General features: G+C 40.7%; 1 protein-coding gene across 2 annotated transcripts in view; it reads right to left on the reverse strand.

Annotated features, from left to right (window-relative positions):
• pola1 (polymerase (DNA directed), alpha 1) overlaps positions 1 to 19,264 on the reverse strand; it is a 54,281-nt gene extending 35,017 nt beyond the window's left edge. Inside the window, exons 1-26 of one of the 2 annotated variants that reach the window (XM_079602555.1) lie at positions 19,118 to 19,264; positions 18,125 to 18,249; positions 17,956 to 18,052; positions 17,797 to 17,877; positions 17,578 to 17,693; positions 17,280 to 17,342; positions 17,044 to 17,148; positions 10,643 to 10,790; positions 10,415 to 10,562; positions 10,157 to 10,332; positions 9,814 to 9,926; positions 9,619 to 9,732; positions 9,456 to 9,530; positions 9,206 to 9,344; positions 8,912 to 9,066; positions 8,655 to 8,739; positions 7,919 to 7,980; positions 7,723 to 7,812; positions 7,505 to 7,621; positions 7,234 to 7,409; positions 6,987 to 7,116; positions 6,517 to 6,636; positions 6,320 to 6,416; positions 5,619 to 5,743; positions 5,391 to 5,537; positions 5,083 to 5,205 (exon numbers count right to left, since the gene is read on the reverse strand). In XM_079602555.1, the coding sequence (XP_079458681.1) occupies positions 5,083 to 5,205; positions 5,391 to 5,537; positions 5,619 to 5,743; positions 6,320 to 6,416; positions 6,517 to 6,636; positions 6,987 to 7,116; positions 7,234 to 7,409; positions 7,505 to 7,621; positions 7,723 to 7,812; positions 7,919 to 7,980; positions 8,655 to 8,739; positions 8,912 to 9,066; positions 9,206 to 9,344; positions 9,456 to 9,530; positions 9,619 to 9,732; positions 9,814 to 9,926; positions 10,157 to 10,332; positions 10,415 to 10,562; positions 10,643 to 10,790; positions 17,044 to 17,148; positions 17,280 to 17,342; positions 17,578 to 17,693; positions 17,797 to 17,877; positions 17,956 to 18,052; positions 18,125 to 18,249; positions 19,118 to 19,166 (2,976 nt within the window). In that variant the 5' untranslated portion in view covers positions 19,167 to 19,264. Of the gene's footprint in view, positions 1 to 5,082; positions 5,206 to 5,390; positions 5,538 to 5,618; positions 5,744 to 6,319; positions 6,417 to 6,516; positions 6,637 to 6,986; positions 7,117 to 7,233; positions 7,410 to 7,504; positions 7,622 to 7,722; positions 7,813 to 7,918; positions 7,981 to 8,654; positions 8,740 to 8,911; positions 9,067 to 9,205; positions 9,345 to 9,455; positions 9,531 to 9,618; positions 9,733 to 9,813; positions 9,927 to 10,156; positions 10,333 to 10,414; positions 10,566 to 10,642; positions 10,791 to 17,043; positions 17,149 to 17,279; positions 17,343 to 17,577; positions 17,694 to 17,796; positions 17,878 to 17,955; positions 18,053 to 18,124; positions 18,250 to 19,117 lie in introns of both variants that reach the window. The other variant, XM_079602554.1, reaches the window with a different exon arrangement.
• Positions 19,265 to 19,448: the final 184 nt, after the last annotated feature.

The raw sequence follows: 19,448 nt of genomic DNA on the forward strand, positions 1-19,448 counted from the left end.
CTCTGACAATGTGCAAATCATGATCCAAAGGACGTAACAACAGCAAACACACAAAGACAACAGTAAAATGACAGTCATTTGTAAAGACATTTACACAACAAAGGTGTGCACAGATTCTACATAAACCGTGTGGAAGCAATCGGGGGAGATCACATGGAGTCTGAGCTCTATGGGGTAAAATATCACTGCAAATCCACTCTCTGATTTAATACGACCGCCTGAAATCACTTTAGCGGGCAGCCAGGCATTTATAACTGGAGGTAAAAATACACCACTAAAAAGAACGCCGCGTCCCCTTCCCAAACCCCTACATAATACCTCTGATCAATATTTCCTAACAAAATTTATTAGATCTTGTTTCTAAATTAAGAGCTTGAGCTGACACATATTGACACACTAATGCACGCTATTTTCCTCATACTGTACAAATAATCTCAGCACAGGTTGCAAGACCTTCATATCCATGGAGGCCCGTGTGAAAACATTTCGGGCTAGATGACAGCAGGCTTATTATAGTTAAACAATACTTAATCTAAAACCATTTAAAAAAAACTTTTGTTAAATTTAAATTTATTGCAAAGGCAACATTTCTTATTTTAATTTAGTTTAACTTGATATGCTAAAATAACAAACAAATAAAAACTTTTTTTTTAAATCAATCACAACAAATTTACAAAAAAATTACTCAAATTAAAATGAAAACCAAAAATATAAAGAAAGATTTAAAAACTATAATAGTATCTCGATGCGTAAATAACACTATAAAAAATAATATCTATCAATATTGGCTACTTAATTGTCCCAATACTTCACCATTTTTACATGTAATTACCTTAGCAGTCATAAATAGGAATTTTAGGGGGACAATGGATGCAGTCATTATATTTGTTCTAATTGAGTATCTTCATTCGAATGGACTTTGGGAATAAAGCAGAACAGCTTGTTGATTCTAAAGGAGGCTGAAGTGTAATTCAACACTATGTTCTACAGTTTACTGAACTACATCATTGGAAAATTGAGTAACACCTCAACACATGCAGGGTGACATTATTCTTTCCACTTATTCATTAACAACAGTAATACCAGTCTCTAAGATAAAGATTTAATTAGAGCTAAACAGAAGCGTTTCAGTGAGCCGAATGGGGAAAATGACATCAATCGTGTCATTAAATTTAAAGACACAACATTAAAAGAGTCCGCAGAAGGTATTAGTTAAGAATAACACATCACTCACGATGCCAGCCTAAATTAAAAGGTGCAAAGCTCTTGAGGGAACTTGTGCGGAGAACGCGAAGCTACGTGAGGCCGACTGCATCTCGCGCCCAAATCCAAAAATATTCCTTGGGCCCTGTGACTATTTGTTAAGTCCAGTGATATCAGGAGCAAATCCCCAACCAAAGACCACAAGGTCAAACGGTGCATACAACAATGACTACAGGGGGGAGGAGGGCACTTGCATCTTATTCTGGGAAGGTTAAAAATGACCTTTGTAATTTGAACAACTGGATATGTCGTCTGAGAGAGCAGCAAGGAAACAATGTTTACTCAGATGACACCTAACTCAACCTCCCCGTCACAACGACAGTCCATCTCATCTCACCAACAGCCGCTTAAGATCTGAAGAATTCATGGCACAAGGGCATGCCATCCGTGACCGCATAATACGTTTTGTTTTACTCGTGAACTCGTCTAAACTAGGTAAAGAGGAGTCCAGGGCCTGGCGGCAAGGTGGGGTGAGAGGTCAGGCTAACTAACGTTCCAGAACCATCAGCAGTCCGTAGCGACAGAAGTTGTAAACATCACTCGATTAACCCCAGACCCGAACCCCCTCCCCAGCTCCACAGCTGAAGCTCCGCTTTTCACACTGGCTGCCGCACAAAGAGCTGAAAATAAAATGTAGGCACATCAATCAGGACGGACCCCTCAGCATGAAACCCTAAACGTCTATTCCATGGCATACATTTCATACCAGGGGAGTACAGGGTTCGCACCAGAACAAATGTTTCCCTGGAAAGGTCAAGGGCCACGGAACGTCACTTTACAAGTGCTAGTAAAGGCTAAACGCACATGGCTCTTGCTAACTGGCCAACAGGGGGATTTCCCCAAACCGCCATACCGCAAAATGAGACAAAAAAAACTGTGCCGTAAGCCAGTTTTGATAAAAGAGTCAACTTGTACATCATATTAACCACTTCGCTGATCTTGTTTTGCTTCTATAGACTCCAAGCAGCAAAAAAAACTAATTATATAATATAACTGTATAATTTAAACTCAAGTCTGGTGCAATGGTTTTGGGGTTAGCAAAAAAAGGTTCCTATGGAAAATCCTTTCAACAAAAACATTTAAGGGTTAAGTTTTTTTAAATAAAAAATATAATAAAAGCACAAATATTGTGAAATAATAAAACTTACATACATTAATAAATAGAAAGATGGTAGTTTCTACTTATTATTTTTAGTAAAACTGCTTTTTTTGTGAAAAGCACTAAACAAATTACAAGTTTCTGTGGGTTTATACCCCTAACTTTATTAAATGTTTAACATACTACAATAATAATAATAAATAAAAACATACTATACACCTTTCACACAGCATAAATTGAGTTTTATAAAAGGAAATACATATACAGTAGCTGTCTTTATATTTTAGGAAGAGAGTCCCTTGCAAGCGGAAAATTAAATTAAAAACAAAAAGAGAGTTGATAACACTGCCTTAAGAAACTGACCCTATTCCTTCACTCAAGGCAACCAGCAAATAAAGCTCAAAACTTTCTCTCTTGCGGCACCTCTAGACTTTAACCCACTTGACAACACCTGCTGGCTGAATTTACACCCCTGAGGCAGGTTAGCACTAAGCTAGCTTCTCAGAAAGCATTAGTTAGCTCTATTAAAAGCAGAGCGCCTGTAATTCTTATCCCAAAACAATGATGGTGCAGACAGCAGACCATCCATCAGAAGTTGAGGCTGGCGCGCCATCTGACACAATTTAGTGTTTGACGATCGTAAAACCCAATTGTCAAATTAGATAACGGTTACGATCTGCGTTCTGCGTGTCTGGCACCAATGGAAGACACAAAAGAAAAATCGCCTATTTGACTTCTTGCCCTCTTAAAAGTTTGAATCGAATATAGTGCACTAAATCCTTCGGACGCTGGTGCCAAACAGCCGTCATCTCCATCACGGCTCTGAGAACCTGCATATTTCAACAAGCCGAGAATCACCGGGGGCTTGTCCAGATCCCCTTACCGTAGGCCAATCAGGAAAGACGAGAAGCTCAGGAGGGCATCCAAATGGGGGCCAAATCAAGCATCTTTAGCGCCATGGAAAAAATGACATCCACAACACCAAAGCCTATTGCTAACATGGTTCTCAACAGATAAAGAAGCCACTCAATCAAAATATAAATGGCAACTGAATACATGACCATTAAAATTACGCCACTAATGACGGGGTCAACGTAACGCAAGTGTGAGTATTTGTTCCTACCGTCCCCCCTTCCATTTCCCATTGATCTCTATTAAAGCATCTTAGCACACAGTTCGGCACCACGCTGGTTGACAGTGGAGAATATGTATCACAATAAAGACTAATCAAAGTAATTAGGGTTGTTGAGTCAAGCTGGGCTTGCCGACATGAAGAATCGCATATTAATATTGGCGGACTCCAGTGAAGTGGTTTTAGCACTGCAAAATTTAATCCTCAAATGCAGAAATCAAAGTCACAAACTTTCCTTTTTCCTCTTATTGAACTTATTTCAATGTTTTTTGTAGCTCTTGTAACAAACGAGGCACACAGAGGCAGTAAAAAGCTGCGTGTTGAATGCTGGGGCTAATGCAAAGAGATTGTAATTACTGGTTCCCCCCACATTTCAAACAATGCCCCACAACGCCCAGCGGTAATGTGGAAGAAGGGAGAGGGGCATGAACGTGAATGTGTCGCCGTTTGTATTGCTACATCCCAGTGGGCTTTCACAAAAGTCTGGTCTCATTAAACTCAAGAGCAGGTAGCCGGCAATCATGCCAAGGAGGTGGCATAAAAGGAACAAGAGATCAAGTCAAATTGGTTAAAGCACAAAAGAGAACAGAGGCTCATGAGGAATGAGTGATTTCAGAGCCAGAGGCCCGAGGAGCAGCTTGCGCGTAGACACGGGGATGGCTGAGTTTAGACTGCACTCTAGTGGCAGGAACTGAACATGGCGCCAATGGTTTATGAATGGTAATGTAATACTTTATGGTATACTTCATCTAAACCCATGTTAAACTTTCCTAAATATTGTATATTTTATGAAACTCATTAAGAAACTAAATCATTTGTCAGAAAACTATTGTTAAGCTATTGTTAAAACTAAAAAAATATATTTTTTGTAAATTGAAATTAAGCTGAAACAAAACAAAATATAAATATTAGAAATGCAATTGTTGAAGTACTAAAACTAAATAATTGAAATAAGTTGAAGTACTAAAAAGACTAATTTAAAAAATAGCCAAAAGCACATCATACATATATATATATATATATATATATATATATATAGATTTCTGGAATTTGTCACCCAAAAAAATCCTGGTAGGACTGTATAAGCTTGAAGGTAATCTATATTCTTAAAATGTGTAATTTAATTAAATTATTTTTAACGTTAAATTTTTTTTTTTTTTTTTTTTTATGTATACATTTAAATGCAGTTTCTTACGGGAATATTGGCTGAGAAAAACTAATGTAAATTAAATAAAACTAAAGTAAGTGATGACAGATATTTAAAAGGGGACGGGGGGGGGGGGGGGGTAAGTTCTTTGTTACGTTCCACTCAACATCCTGTTTCAATCAGTGTCAGAACATTGAGGAAAAATCATAATTGAGTATTTCCCTTGATATTGTAACCGTTGAATGAAAGCCTCTGATTCAATCATTGGCCACAGCATTCATGTGCATAACTGTGCAACATCTGTGATTGGTCAAAATGCTCAATGCTGCAAAAAACATGTTAAACAGAAACCTTTCATGCAACAGTACAGTAGGATGCACAGATGCACAGTAGGTCTAAACAGTATACCCACTAAATATAGTAATGTGTATTGTTACATACCTCTCTTCCTTTATGAGTGACCAATGCAGCCAAAGGCTTGGCGTAAAAGCGACTGAAGGAAAAGCCAAGGCATCCGTACATGCTGTTAGCTGTCAGCTTAAGGGCCTTCTGCCTGATATCATACTATGAGAGGAGATTCATCAATAATTGAATGCATTGAAAGTCTTTACTTCAGTGTTTAAAAAAATAAAAAAATATACTGACAGAGAGCTAGGATACGACTCCTAACATGCAAGGTGTTCAAATTGCCAAAACAGTCTATTATCATTGCAGAAAGGTATGCAAGTCTTTCCTAGGATTGTATTTACCTGCAAGTACAGGTCAGGGTTGAGGTCCGCTTGCTTCATTAGCTGCTTGACCTGTCGACGGCGCTCCACCAGTTTTCGAATTTCTTTGGGAAGAATGCCCATCTCCAGACTCTGATCTGGCAGCTCGGGAATTTCATCTTCATACTCCTGTAATCATGGAAGTTTAGGGCATGCTTAAAATATACAAAGATACCCATGCAGGCACAGCCGGCCGCCCCTTCGACTCACCTCAGTTTTCTTGCGTGTATTGGTTGCTCCTCTCTCAACGGTAGTAAAGCAGATGTTGAACTCCTGAATGATGGAGGGATACAAGCTGTTGAAGTCCAACAGCAGAATGAATTTATCATAGAAACCTGGAGGCAGAAGATAGAATAGATGATTTGGGAGGTACAAACATAAACGCAACCCATGAGATGCACACAGACACAATAGTGATGTCAAAAGTACCGACTTCAGTACTAAGTCAGTACTGAAATGTAATAAATGTGACTGTTTGAGTGCTGGTGAGCGGAATCGTAAACACCTGTGATTGGCCATTGTACTCACGCACTCATCAATTAATATCTGTGGCTACAAAGATCAGCGCTTCAAAAACATGTTGTAAATACACATCAATGATGTTCTTCAGCGAGCGCTTACCAGATACACACGGGAAAGTTTGAAAGCAGACGTCTATCAGTGGATCAGTCCGCTGGCACGCCTGCTTGTGTTTTCAAACACTCCTTCTTTCAAAACACTTTCAAACACTCCCGTGCGTTGATCATTGTAGCCAATCACAGACATATCCGATGAGCTTGTGAACACAATGGCCAATCATAGGCGTTTATGATTCCGCTCAACAGCGCTCAAAGCGTCATATTTTTTAAATTTCAGTACCGACTTGGTACCGAAGTCGTTACTTTTGACAACCCTAAGACACAATGACTCACCAACTTTTGGGTCCAGCACCAGACCTCCAGCATAAGCTGCCTTCTTCCTCGTTTTGTTGGATTTGCCTTTCCCTGCGTCAACATCCTCCTCCTCAGCCTAAGAACAGAATTAAAAGACAAAAAAGTATTGGAACAGAATCAATTGAGGCTAAAATGGTCTGACAGCTGCAATAAAAGGGGGGAAAAATATCTAATACCAGATTTTGTTGCGGCTTCTTGAAGAACTGCTTGTCTGGAACAATGAAGTTCCTCTCATGGAAAGCATGGAGCAGTAGGTACTCGTTCCTTTCAGAGCGTCCACCCATCAAAGTACGAGACTGCGGGAGAACAAGAGAAATGATGAAAGAGCAAGCATTAGAAAAGCATATATTACATGCTCTATTTGATATCGCACTGAATTAGCCTAATAAGACAATAAATATAAACAATATACAAAACATGGTGGAGCTAGTGAAAATCTATACCCCTAGTCTGATAAGGCAAGCAGGATGCAGCTCAAAATGATTGATTCACATGTTGTAATATAAATAAATTATTTGGCATATAAACCATAACGTAGAAATTTATGTGTCTTATACATTATTATATATTAAATAAGAAACACTATTCTAGAATGTGGTTACCATAGGTCTAGTAAAAAGTGGAATTATTTTTAAAGGTATCTTACCATGACGTTACCGGCAATGTTGGTGATCTGCATTGCCAGAGGCAGCACGTTCAGCTCGCACATGATTTGCAGAATCAGCTTAGCATCCATCCAGGTGAGCTCCAAAAGGTAGAGTAAGTGCGGGGAATCACTATTGAAAAAAGGAGAAAAATAAATTAATAGAAAAATTTAAACACTGCTGCAATAATAGGAAATATTCTCATGATTGAAGAAGGACTCAAATGCGCCCCTAAAGGTGCCAGCTAACCTGTAGAAGTTCCTGATGTTCTCTGGTGGCACCACAACCCTCTCTGTCTTTAAGATCTGGGCAGCCAGCTCAGTCAGGTGATAACTCTTACACCTGATCAGCTCTTTGGCAGAGATCTCAACATCACAGACAAGGCGTCCACAAGTGGCACTCTTCTCAGCAAAGCCACTGCGACCCTGAGATAAAAAAAAGATGCACAAGTGGATTAAAACATTGCTTGCTTCACAAAATCATAATCTGATATGACTTCATGTCAAAGAAGACTTCTGACCCCCAGTTTGGGCATGTTGGCTCTTCTTAGACGGCCAATCTTTGACCAGTGAGGCACTTTGCACACACTGATCCTCTGCAGGAGGACTTCAAGGTCAAAACCAAAGATGTCATGGCCCTACAGCATCAGAAGGAAGATGTAGTCAAATTAGAAAAAAAATAATAATAAAATAAAATGCCTCAGCAATGTACGAGCTTACTGAGCATTTTTAAACTCACCACTAAGACATCTGGATCAATCTTGTGCATCTTGGCCAAGAAGAAACCCAAAAGTGCACGCTCTGTACCGGCAATCTCCACTATCCCGTTCTGAGTAAAATCAACAAGCAAAAGCAAGAGGGTTTTATTGAACATTATCATCTTATGCATGAATCCCAAAAAAAGCAAACTTCATATGGGAGATAAGAACAATTACCTTTTTCCTGACTGCATCTTTAAAATCATATGGGAAGATACAGTCGTTGGGCTTGCTCACCACTGCAACGGAAAATAATTAGTTATATAAGCTCAAACAAGCTGTGATATTTAAAAAATGACTATCAAAATAGAAAAAAAATGTAATTTAAGACTTATAATGCATTTAAAAAATCCATGCACGCACTTTGAACTTTTACCTCATGACTGCTCAAAAACAGTCCAAATTGATGAAACCTACATTTTCTAGAATAATAGTTGCTGTTTTGTCGGAAAAATAATGTTTTGAAACAAAATGTTAATTTTACTTGGATAAACTTTCACTTTTATGATGAGAAATTACTCTCTCTTTTTTTTACAATGGTTTATCAATAGGTGGAAGCAGAGTTTTTAAACCTTCCTTTCGATTTCAAATAAACAAATTGGTATTTACTCACTTTTAATCACTTTTGGCTGTAGTTTATTTGATATGTCATAGATTTGTTGCCTGTTTATAGCATGTTCATGCATGCATACTCATGTTTATCAACAGAATTCAGTACTAAAAGTGTGTGAGAGATATGGGAAAGAGGCAATGTATTTTACATATGTATTTTTGAGAGCAATCTACCTTAGATGTATGAATTCAGAAATCTCTTCTGGCTCAAAAATGATCGGAATGCGTTATATGGGTTAAAACTAATTTAGGACATTACACTAACACTCAAGCTATAAAGATGCAGAGTGGAGGAACTTACCACAGAAATTGGTCTGGAAAGGGGGCCGTGGTGGAGCTTTGTCCAGAGGAAATTGATGATGAATGAGGGCAGAGAGGGAAACAATCTGCTCAAGGTAAGACACAAGAAGAAGAAGTGTTAATAAACTGCTTAAAAGATGTACAAGAGTGGCTCAACTACAATCTAACAAGTAGGATTTAACATTCAGTTATTTTGAATCTCATTGACTGCATCAGATACAAGCAGAGAGTGTCAGAGGGATCAGATCCAGATTTTACCTCATTCTGGTGGGTCTTTGGGTTCTGCACAGTCTTGAGGCTTATGGACATGACGACCAGAGGAGGTGGTAGCAGGTCTTTAACTACTGAGATCAGGTCACTCTTCTGTGCAACAGCCTCCACCTTAGACCAGCTAATAGGCTGATTGCTCAGCTCTAGAGGTGATGGTGAGAGTGGACACAGTTAATGATTAGAATATGTGGACGATTATCAAGTGTTACCGAATGCTCATTTGTGTAGGAAATCCAGAGAAATGGTTTGTTTGTATGTTTTACAAGAAAGGTTAAATCTTACGAGGGGTCTTCACATCAAGCCAGCAAGGTCCCCGGATCTTCCTATTAAGGAGGAAGTGTTCCAAACTGGTGGTGTTGGTGCCAAACACATGGGAAAATGTTGAGCCCTTCAGCTCCGATGGCAATGAAGGAAGCTCAGCCTACAGAAACAGAATGTGCACATTACAAAAAACACTTCAGACTCATTCCAGGAAGTTTCTATAAAATAGCCATGACTGTTTTGAGTGTACAAGTGAGAGACGTCTACTCACAGAGTATTTGACTTCAAGGTACTCGCTCTGTGAAGGGATATCTGGGATCTCAAAAGCATAATTCTTGGTCACCGGCTGTTGGAACAGGGGAAGCACTTTTTTAAAATGTATATTTGTAGTTTCCAAGGCACAGAAAGCAGAAATGATGGATAACAGCAATTACCTTGGACTTAAACTTCATGATTTTGAACTTCTCAGAGAGACCGTTGAACTCTTGGTACACATCCATCATTCCTACCGCACTGTCCGTCTGCTCGCCTGTTGCCAGATTCACTTTCTAAATCGCAGTAACACAAAAAAATGAATTAAAGATGCATATTTTTGTAGTTGCATGTCGACTAAATAAGGGCAGTCTTACATGTTCTCGAGGAAGGAGATACATCGTCCTCTCGATGTTCCTTACAGCAACACAACAGCTGACATGTGCTTTAGCTGACTCAATCCAGACCTTTCCAAACAGGTACACCACACCTTGACAGAAAAAAAAAAAAAAAAAAAAGTACAGCACCGCCTTTTAGGGAAATCAAATTCTTGCAATTATGTAGGTATAGGAAAGAAAACATTAAAATTGATAATTTGAAGTTTAAGCATTTGATTTGATTACATAATCATGAATTATGAGTCACAGAAAAGACCTAAAACCATTGGAAATTAGGATCTGTATACACATTATGCAAAATCATGGAGGAGCAGATGCTCACCAGGTTGGTTGTACAGGTCTTCAAAAGCATCCAACCAGTAAAAGCGGAAAACCATATCTCCATCAGGTCCCTCCACCAGCGGGAGTTGGCTTGAGTCGACCTGCACATCCACAGGAGTCTCCATTGGTTCCCCCTCCTCCATCTTCTCCCAGCCCATGCCACCAACCAGTCCGGATCTGAGGAGAGCAAACAGGAAAGTTATGGCATCCTTAGTAGAGTATACTGCATTAATGCATAGCCTGTATGTTGCAAACATACATTAACATCTCATCCTGTGGCTCAGTCTTGGGCTCCACTTTAACAGTGGGTGTGGTCTCAGGCTCAGCCTTCATTTTCACTGGCTCCTCCTCCAGGATCTCTGCTTCCATGGGCTCATCAAAGTCCATCTCATCAAACTCAATCGCATCTTCTAATTACAAGTTTAAAACAACAATTAAAAGCAACACATTTTCAAGACATTACACCCAAATATTGAGGTCAGCATACCTTCAGGCTCTTCTGTCTTAGGCTCCTTTATCTGTGTGGTAGCAGGTTTACTAGGTTTAATATGAGCAGAAGACCTAGGTGAAGGTTCAGCAGGAGGAATCCGCGTCACCACGGGTCTGGGCTTCGACAGTTGGACCTCAGGTGAATTCTGAAAGATGGACAAAAGGTTTGTAGAGTGACTATTTTATGTAACTTACAGTATGTTACTTCCTATTTACACTACTAGTTAGGGAAAGTTAAGCATTTCTTTGGCCAATCTGCAAAAAAATTTCTTACCAATAGCTTTTTTTACCATGTGTTCCTATAGGTGTCTAGTAACACCTCCCAATTTATCCACGGCCAAATCCTCGGGGAAACGCCTGGAGAGGCCATCAAAGTTGGGGTGCCCAGAGGGCCTGGGTACCAAAAAAACCAATATTAGCTTTTTTTTTTTTTACCAATATTAGCTTTTGAGATGTCTAACTATGGGTTTTTAGGGGTGCTGAATCTATCCCAGCCATTAGTTTTGAGTAAAAATGACTCCAAATCCATACAAAATCCATAAAAATGTTTAAAACCATTACAAAACAAAACTTCCTAAATCAGTTTAAAATTTACCAAACCTCATCCAACTCCCCTGCATCTCCCTCACTCCTGTTATCATCTGGCTGGTTGATGTTCTGGCAAGAGTTACCATGACAGTTCCCACAAACAGAGATACACTTGACTCCTAGCTGCACCTGAGAGTGTCACAGTCCTCAGCACAGTTGCAGCTGACAAACTTCAGAAGGTGGTCCGGTGCAATGGGACCACCTCTGTTGTAGGGACTGGTGCATAACCTTGTTCTCCTTGTTTCCATCCATACTCAAGGACATCCAGTTATGGACTTTGTCAAGTCAAGTCACCTTTATTTATATAACGCTTTTTACAATAAAGATTGTATCAAAGCAGCTTCACAGTGATAATATGAAAATAATACAACAAAGTTTGCTTCTAGAAGAACATTGCGGCATCGTCCACCTTAAGTAAGGTAGATCAATAATATTGTTGAATATTAAATGTCCCCAACTAAGCAAGCCAACAGCCAAGGCAACAGTGGCAAAGAACCAAAACTCCATCAGTGACAGAATGGAGAAAAAAGCCTTGGGAGATCCCAGGCTCAGTCGGGGGCCAGTTCTCCTCTGGCCAATCAGTGAACAGTGTATGATTATGATTCAGGCAGCATTACAGGTCAGTTATGACACAAACTAGTGAGCAAAGTCAGATTGGATCAGAACATTTATCCAGTTCCATCTGGTTGGAGGTCGGAGCCATCACGTCGGTATGTAGGCGGGTTTGTTGAGGATCAGTGCTGATGGCTGTCGTGTCGATGAGGCCTTCACAGGGCTGATGAGGGATGCTTTGTGGATGGGCCCAGGCGCAGGTCCTTCATCTGATCTGGATACGGCCCTGATTCAGCTGACTTCAGTAAACAGGAGAGAGACTAGTTGACTAGTGTAGCAGACTTTATAGCAGTAGCCTATCTCTGGTCTGGAGATATGCCCGCAGAGAGTGCTGTGCTGCAGCTCCTGTAGTCGGAGGCAGTTTCTCAGGCTTGATGCTCCCGGCTGCGGCCCGGACAGTTGAACAGTTCGCAGCCAGCTTTGATGATGTCACTTTTCTTGGCTCTGATGTCATTGAACACATCCATGGCCCCCTCTGCTTTGTCAGTCTTGCAGAGCTTGGTGAGCAAAGTTGGTTTGCTAAACCCAGAAATTGCTGATATGGTATCGCAGCCAGAGAAGCTGTGTAGGAAGATCAGGTATGTAACAGAACCTCTCCGGGAGGGCCACCCGGATCTTTCCAACATCGTAAGATGTGTCTTTAGCTGTTGTGAGAAAAACCGGGTGGTTTGCCCTATGATGGACCAGCATAACCAAACCGTCGGTGTCCTCGGCCCTCACCTCAACAGAGGACTCTATTGCCTCATTTAGTGATGCACACACGATAGAAGTGTCAGCATCATCAGAGCATTGGTGTACACCCCGAAAGCCAAAAATATTCAGACTTATAAAACCGTGCGTATGCCAGAACCTGCGCAGAATTCACTTTATAAATCCCAGTCAGCGGAAGACTGTGCACACATGCGTCTCCTCCCCGAAATAACCTTACAACGCCTAGTTTTACTATGCATATCCTCATCTGCATATCATTTGCATATGATTATTCATCCACATGTTTAACGGTACAAGACATTAGGAAAATATGAAATACGGATGTGCCGTCACATTACATTAATAAAAATGATTTAGTAGCCTCTCCTTGTCATGATTCTAGTCAGTGTTCCCGTCTTGTTCCATGTTTAGCAGCTCCCCATTATGTTTAATGTTTATTAGTCTCCCCAGGTGTTTCCTATTAGCCACGCCCTCTTGTTTTCTTGTTTAGCTTGTCTACTTCTGTATTTATGCCCTGTGTCTAGTTTCAATCTTTGTCAGTTCTTAACGTTGTTTGTTCTGGTCAACTCTGTTGAGTCTTGTTCCTGAGTCTGAGTCTATATTTATGTAGTTATAAATTTATTTAATAAAGTAATGCTGCACGTGGATCCTGCTTCCTCCTCTGCTTCAAACTACCGTGACAGAAGAACTGACCATAACATGGATCCAGCAGATTGTCTCTTCCGCCTCCGCCAGGGTAACCGTCCGATGGAGGAATATGTGAAGGAGTTTTGTGAGCTTTGCCAATGGGTGGACTTTAATGATGCTGTCTTAAAGGACATGTTTGGCCATGGACTTAATAAGTTTCTTAATTTCCTCATGCCTGACGATACCCCTCACTACACTCTAGTGCAATATATTGGCTTTGCCCTTTTATTGAGCGGTTCGCCATTTACTGTGGGCTTTGCGGATGAGGAACCCCGCAAGCTCACAGTCTCTCCTAAGCCTGAGCCAGTTCATGTCATGCCCTCTTTGGCAACTCCAGTACTCACACCGCTCGCCAGCACACCAGAGCCTCATCGGATCTGCCCCGTCATGGCCGCCAGTCCAGAGTCTCGTCCCGCCAAGACCACCCTTCCGGAGTTTCGTCCAGCCTTGACCACCCTTCCGGAGTCTCGTCCAGCCGTGATCACCCTTCCGGAGTCTCGTCCAGCCCTGACCACCCTTCCGGAGTCTCGTCCAGCCGTGACCACCCTTCCGGAGTCTCGTCCTGCCGTGACCACCCTTCCAGAGTCTTGTCCAGCCGTGACCACCCTTCCGGAGTCTCGTCCTGCCGAGACCACCTTTCCAGAGCTTCTTCACGGCATGCCCGCCACGCCTGAGCCCTCGTCTTCGAACAAGATGGCCGTCACCATGCCTGTGTCTTCGGACAAGATGGCCACCTCGACGCCTGTGTCTTCGGACAAGATGGCCGCCTCTACATCTGTGTCTATGCCTGTTTCTTCAGACAAGATGGCCATCTCCACGCCTGTGACTTCGGGTAAGATAGTCGCCTCTACACCTGTGTCTATGCCTGTGTCTTCAGACAAGATGGCCATCTCCACGCCTGTGATTTCGGGTAAGATAGTCGCCTCTACACCTGTGTCTATGCCTGTGTCTTCAGACAAGATGGCCATCTTCACGCCTGTGTCTTCAGACAAGATAGCCGACTCCACGCCTGTGTCTTCAGTCAAGATGGTAAGATGTGTCTTTAGCTGTTGTGAGGAAGACCGGGTGGTTTGCCCTATGATGGACCAGCATAACCATAACGTCTGTGTCCTCAGCCCTCACCTCAACAGAGGACTCTATTGATTAATTTAGTGCTGCACACACGATAGAAGTGTCAGCATCATCAGAGCATTGTTGTACACTGATCCTACTTCTTTGGAAGGTCTCAGGAATTAGCAGAATGAGCTGGGCCTTGTTGTGCTTGTTGTCAAGGAACTTTTCCCGTGGAACAATGTTTTTTTTAAGTCTGAACGAATCTGAATGTCACAGCATGCATTTTTTGTAAGTCTCAGGTGGTCATGGTCCTTGGTGGAGCTACCGTATCCGTCAAAGATCACAGTAATCCGTAGGTGCTTCTCTCCATTGATTTTGGGAGCAGATCTGATGACTTGACCTTGTGCTTGGTTTCCATTGTATCCAGAACAGTTTTCAGCTCAGTAAACAGCCCAGATGGAGAAAGACTGATGTTGTTAACGCCATAGTTGGATGGTTGGAGGAAGTCAACCCCTTCGATTCCATACGTGACAGGAAGACTCTGGTATCTTTCTCTACGGGGTTCAGCAGCACTCCCGGGGACTCAGTCAATCCTGATCAGGCAGAGGAGGTTGGCAGAGCCATACAGGCCAAGATGGATGGGAAAACTGTTCTGATACAAAGTAGGATCAGTGTACACCAATGCTCTGATGATGCTGACACTTCTATCGTGTGTGCATCACTAAATGAGGCAATAGAGTCCTCTGTTGAGGTGAGGGCCGAGGAAACCGACGTTATGGTTATGGTGGTCCATCATAGGGCAAACCACCCGGTTTTTCTCACAACAGCTAAAGACACATCTTACGATGTTGGAAAGATCCGGGTGGCCCTCCCGGAGAGGTTATGTTACATACCTGATCTTCCTACACAGCTTCTCTGGCTGCGATACCATATCAGCAATTTCTGGGTTTAGCAAACCAACTTTGCTCACCAAGCTCTGCAAGACTGACAAAGCAGAGGGGGCCATGGATGTGTTCAATGACATCAGAGCCAAGAAAAGTGACATCATCAAAGCTGGCTGCGAACTGTTCAACTGTCCGGGCCGCAGCCGGGAGCATCAAGCCTGAGAAACTGCCTCCGACTACAGGAGCTGCAGCACAGCACTCTCTGCGGGCATATCTCCAGACCAGAGATAGGCTACTGCTATAAAGTCTGCTACACTAGTCAACTAGTCTCTCTCTCTCTGGGCCCATCCACAAAGCATCCCTCATCAGCCCTGTGAAGGCCTCATCGACACGACAGCCATCAGCACTGATCCTCAACAAACCCGTCTACATACCGACGTGATGACTCCGACCTCCAACCAGATGGAACTGGATAAATGTTCTGATCCAATCTGACTTTGCTCACTAGTTTGTGTCATAACTGACCTGTAATGCTGCCTGAATCATAATCATACACTGTTCACTGATTGGCCAGAGGAGAACTGGCCCCCGACTGAGCCTGGGATCTCCCAAGGCTTTTTTCTCCATTCTGTCACTGATGGAGTTTTGGTTCTTTGCCACTGTTGCCTTGGCTGTTGGCTTGCTTAGTTGGGGACATTTAATATTCAACAATATTATTGATCTACCTTACTTAAGGTGGACGATGCCGCAATGTTCTTCTAGAAGCAAACTTTGTTGTATTATTTTCATATTATCACTGTGAAGCTGCTTTGATACAATCTGTATTGTAAAAAGCGTTATATAAATAAAGGTGACTTGACTTGACAAAGTCCATAACTGGATGTCCTTGAGTATGGATGGAAACAAGGAGAACAAGGTTATGCACCAGTCCCTACAACAGAGGTGGTCCCATTGCACCGGACCACCTTCTGAAGTTTGTCAGCTGCAACTGTGCTGAGGACTCTGACACTCTCAGGTGCAGCTAGGAGTCAAGTGTATTTCTGTTTGAGGGAACTGTCATGGTAACTCTTGCCAGAACATCAACCAGCCAGATGATAACAGGAGTGAGGGAGATGCAGGGGAGTTGGATGAGGTTTGGTAAATTTTAAACTGATTTAGGAAGTTTTGTTTTGTAATGGTTTTAAACATTTTTATGGATTTTGTATGGATTTGGAGTCATTTTTACTCAAAACTAATGGCTGGGATAGATTCAGCACCCCTAAAAACCCATAGTTAGACATCTCAAAAGCTAATATTGGTAAAAAAAAATATATATATATATAATTTTTTTTTGGTACCCAGGCCCTCTGGGCACCCCAACTTTGATGGCCTCTCCAGGCGTTTCCCCGAGGATTTGGCCGTGGATAAATTGGGAGGTGTTACTAGACACCTATAGGAACACATGGTAAAAAAAGCTATTGGTAAGAAATTTTTTTGCAGATTGGCCAAAGAAATGCCTAACTTTCCCTAACTATACCATTTAAAAGTTTGAGGTCAGTAAGATGTTTTTTAAAGAAATCTCTTGTGCTCACCAAAGCTGCATTTATTTAGATTTTCAAAAATACAGTAACATTTAATTAAAATAACTTTTCTATTTTAATATTGTATATATGGTACCATGATACATTTAGGATTATTTGATGAATAGAAAGTTCAAATAATAGACCTTACATATTTTGTAACATTATAAATGTCTTTACTGTCACTTTTGATCACTTTAATGCATCCATTCTGAATAAAAGTGACAGAAACCCAATGTATGCATCTTCAGTCTCACGAAAAAAAAAAAAAATCTGTTTTATCCTTTTGAAAAAGGGATAACTACCTTTGGCATCTGTGGTTTGACTGAAAATGGATTCATAGGGGATCCCAGTGTTTTCTTCTTCTTCTTCAGAGTAATGACTGGCGGTGGAGTGAGCAAAAATGGCTTCTGTGAAACATTCAAATGATCATGAGGTCTGACATGTAGTATGAACATTGTAGACTGAAAGCGCCTACTATAAAGCGTCTGTACTAAAAGTAGACCGTTATCTATTAATACAAAAGGTCATAAAAATTCACCTCAGAGTGCAGGTCCTGCAGAATATCTCCCAGCAGATCATCTTGAGACAGATCCACATGTTTCTACAATGCAAATCATGGAAACAGACAATTCTGTTCAAACTACAGAAAAAATGTTTATCTCTTTGACCTCGATTACAAATGGCAAATAATGGTAGAACTTTCCTTCTTGGTTGATCTACTCATTAAATATTTAAGTGCAAGTTCATTTAATTAATGTTTAGATTAAATAGTTACATAAAGGTCAATTACACCGAAAAAAAACATACAGTGAACAAAGTGGCAAATTGAGTCTTACCTCAGTAGGTTTCTTCACATTGCTATTCATGAACATGCTTTTAATGCTGTTGGGTTTACTGACAGACACTTTTTTCCCATTCTTTTTCGAATCGCCTCCCTTTCCACCTTGTTTACCTGTTTAAGATAATAAACTGGTAAAGACAACTCAAAAAAGAATGCATAGTTTTGCTAATCGGCAAAAAAGGAAAATGAAAGGCACCGATTTTTCAACACTCACTTTTTGGGCCCTTCTCCAGCGCATCATCATCCAATTCGTCATCAAAGATTTCTCGGCCATCCTCCACATAGCCGGTCCCATCTGACAAACACAACACAGATTCAGCTGGTGTGCTTTTAAACATTGAGTTTAGCAAAGAGGTATGAAATTTTAACTGACCGTCATCTATGATCCAATCATCATCCTGTCTCTCCCGCACCATTTTGGAATACTGCTCTTCATCCACCTCCTCATACACACTGGTAAACTCCTCCACCTGATCACAAGACAATGTCAAAACACTGGAACAGCACAGGTGACGTGTACCAGCAGCTGACATGCAACGTACCTCATATTTAACCTTCTCTCCCTTCTTGGCTCGTTTAATTTGCTCTAAAGCCGACTTGCGCCCCACTTTCTCTTTTTTCTCCCGCCTGGAACGTGAGGCAGCAATGCCACATGTGTCGGATGCATCTATAGGACAAGGAAATGGTTCAGTAAAATCAAACTGTAACAAGCATAAATCATACTATATAGCAAACTGAAATGACAAGCATCAGATTATAAACAAATTACAGTGTTGTTTTTTATCAAACGCGGTCACTTAGTTAAATCATACACTGTATGATTTTAGGTTATAATTTATAATAAAAAACAATTTAGCATTATTATACATATTAATTATCGTTTTATTTTAAAGATATGTAATATGAAAACAGTAATCATATATTTGTAATTAAAGAAAAAAATATATAACTATAACAATTTGGTACATATAATTTTTTTTACATTTATATTTTTCTGGTGGGACTAACGTTAGTGAACAATCCAGATAGCTGAGTGCAGGTTTAAAAATAAAACCCAAACAAGAAACCACTGATTCTAACTGTTGTTGTTATTATTATAATAACAAAGACTTAAATGGTCTAAGAAGCATAATTGTATTAAACATTCTTTATTAAAAATATGTTATTGCAAATGTAAAAAGATATTCTGCAGGCTATAGTCTTTTACACAAAGGAAATAGTTGCAAATTCATCATCATATGAATAAGCAATTATTTGTCATGTTGGATAGAGTAATTTGACAATAGTAAATAATAGTAAACAATGACATTGTTCAATTTGCATTCAAATGATGAAGCGTCAAAGAAAAGCACAATACACATAAGTATATTGGAATAAACGCATATTTTAGGGATTGGTACAATAAAATAAGTTAATTTGTAATTCATATTATATTAGCGCTGCCGCTGTTAGTACAAGCATCCAAGCTACCGGTCTAAAGGAATTGCAGTAATATTTTGTAAGATAATAACACTAAGCACTATAAACACGCTCACCACAATCCCCACCGTCCATGTCTTTATCGGGATTTGAGACAGGAGCCATTAAGATAAATTAGTGCCTGATGTGAGGTACAATTTCACCCTTCTTCAGAAGCGCCGAGCCAAAACAACAGAATCCGCGCCAAAGTGTCTTCCCGGGGAAACTCGAGCAGCGGATATGACGTTGTCAACAGCCGTCCAATCTGATCTGATTCTGAACTAGTTCAGATTCAATAGAGTCGACAAACCCTATCTATGATACCTGTTTCAGTTTGTTTTTTAATACATGTTTTAAGAAGGCTGGAGACTTGAAAAACACAGTTCTAATTTAATTTTAATATAATTT

Source organism: Phoxinus phoxinus (assembly GCF_949152265.1).
Source record: "Phoxinus phoxinus genome assembly, chromosome: 24".
In the NCBI taxonomy this organism is placed as follows: Eukaryota; Metazoa; Chordata; class Actinopteri; order Cypriniformes; family Leuciscidae; genus Phoxinus; species Phoxinus phoxinus.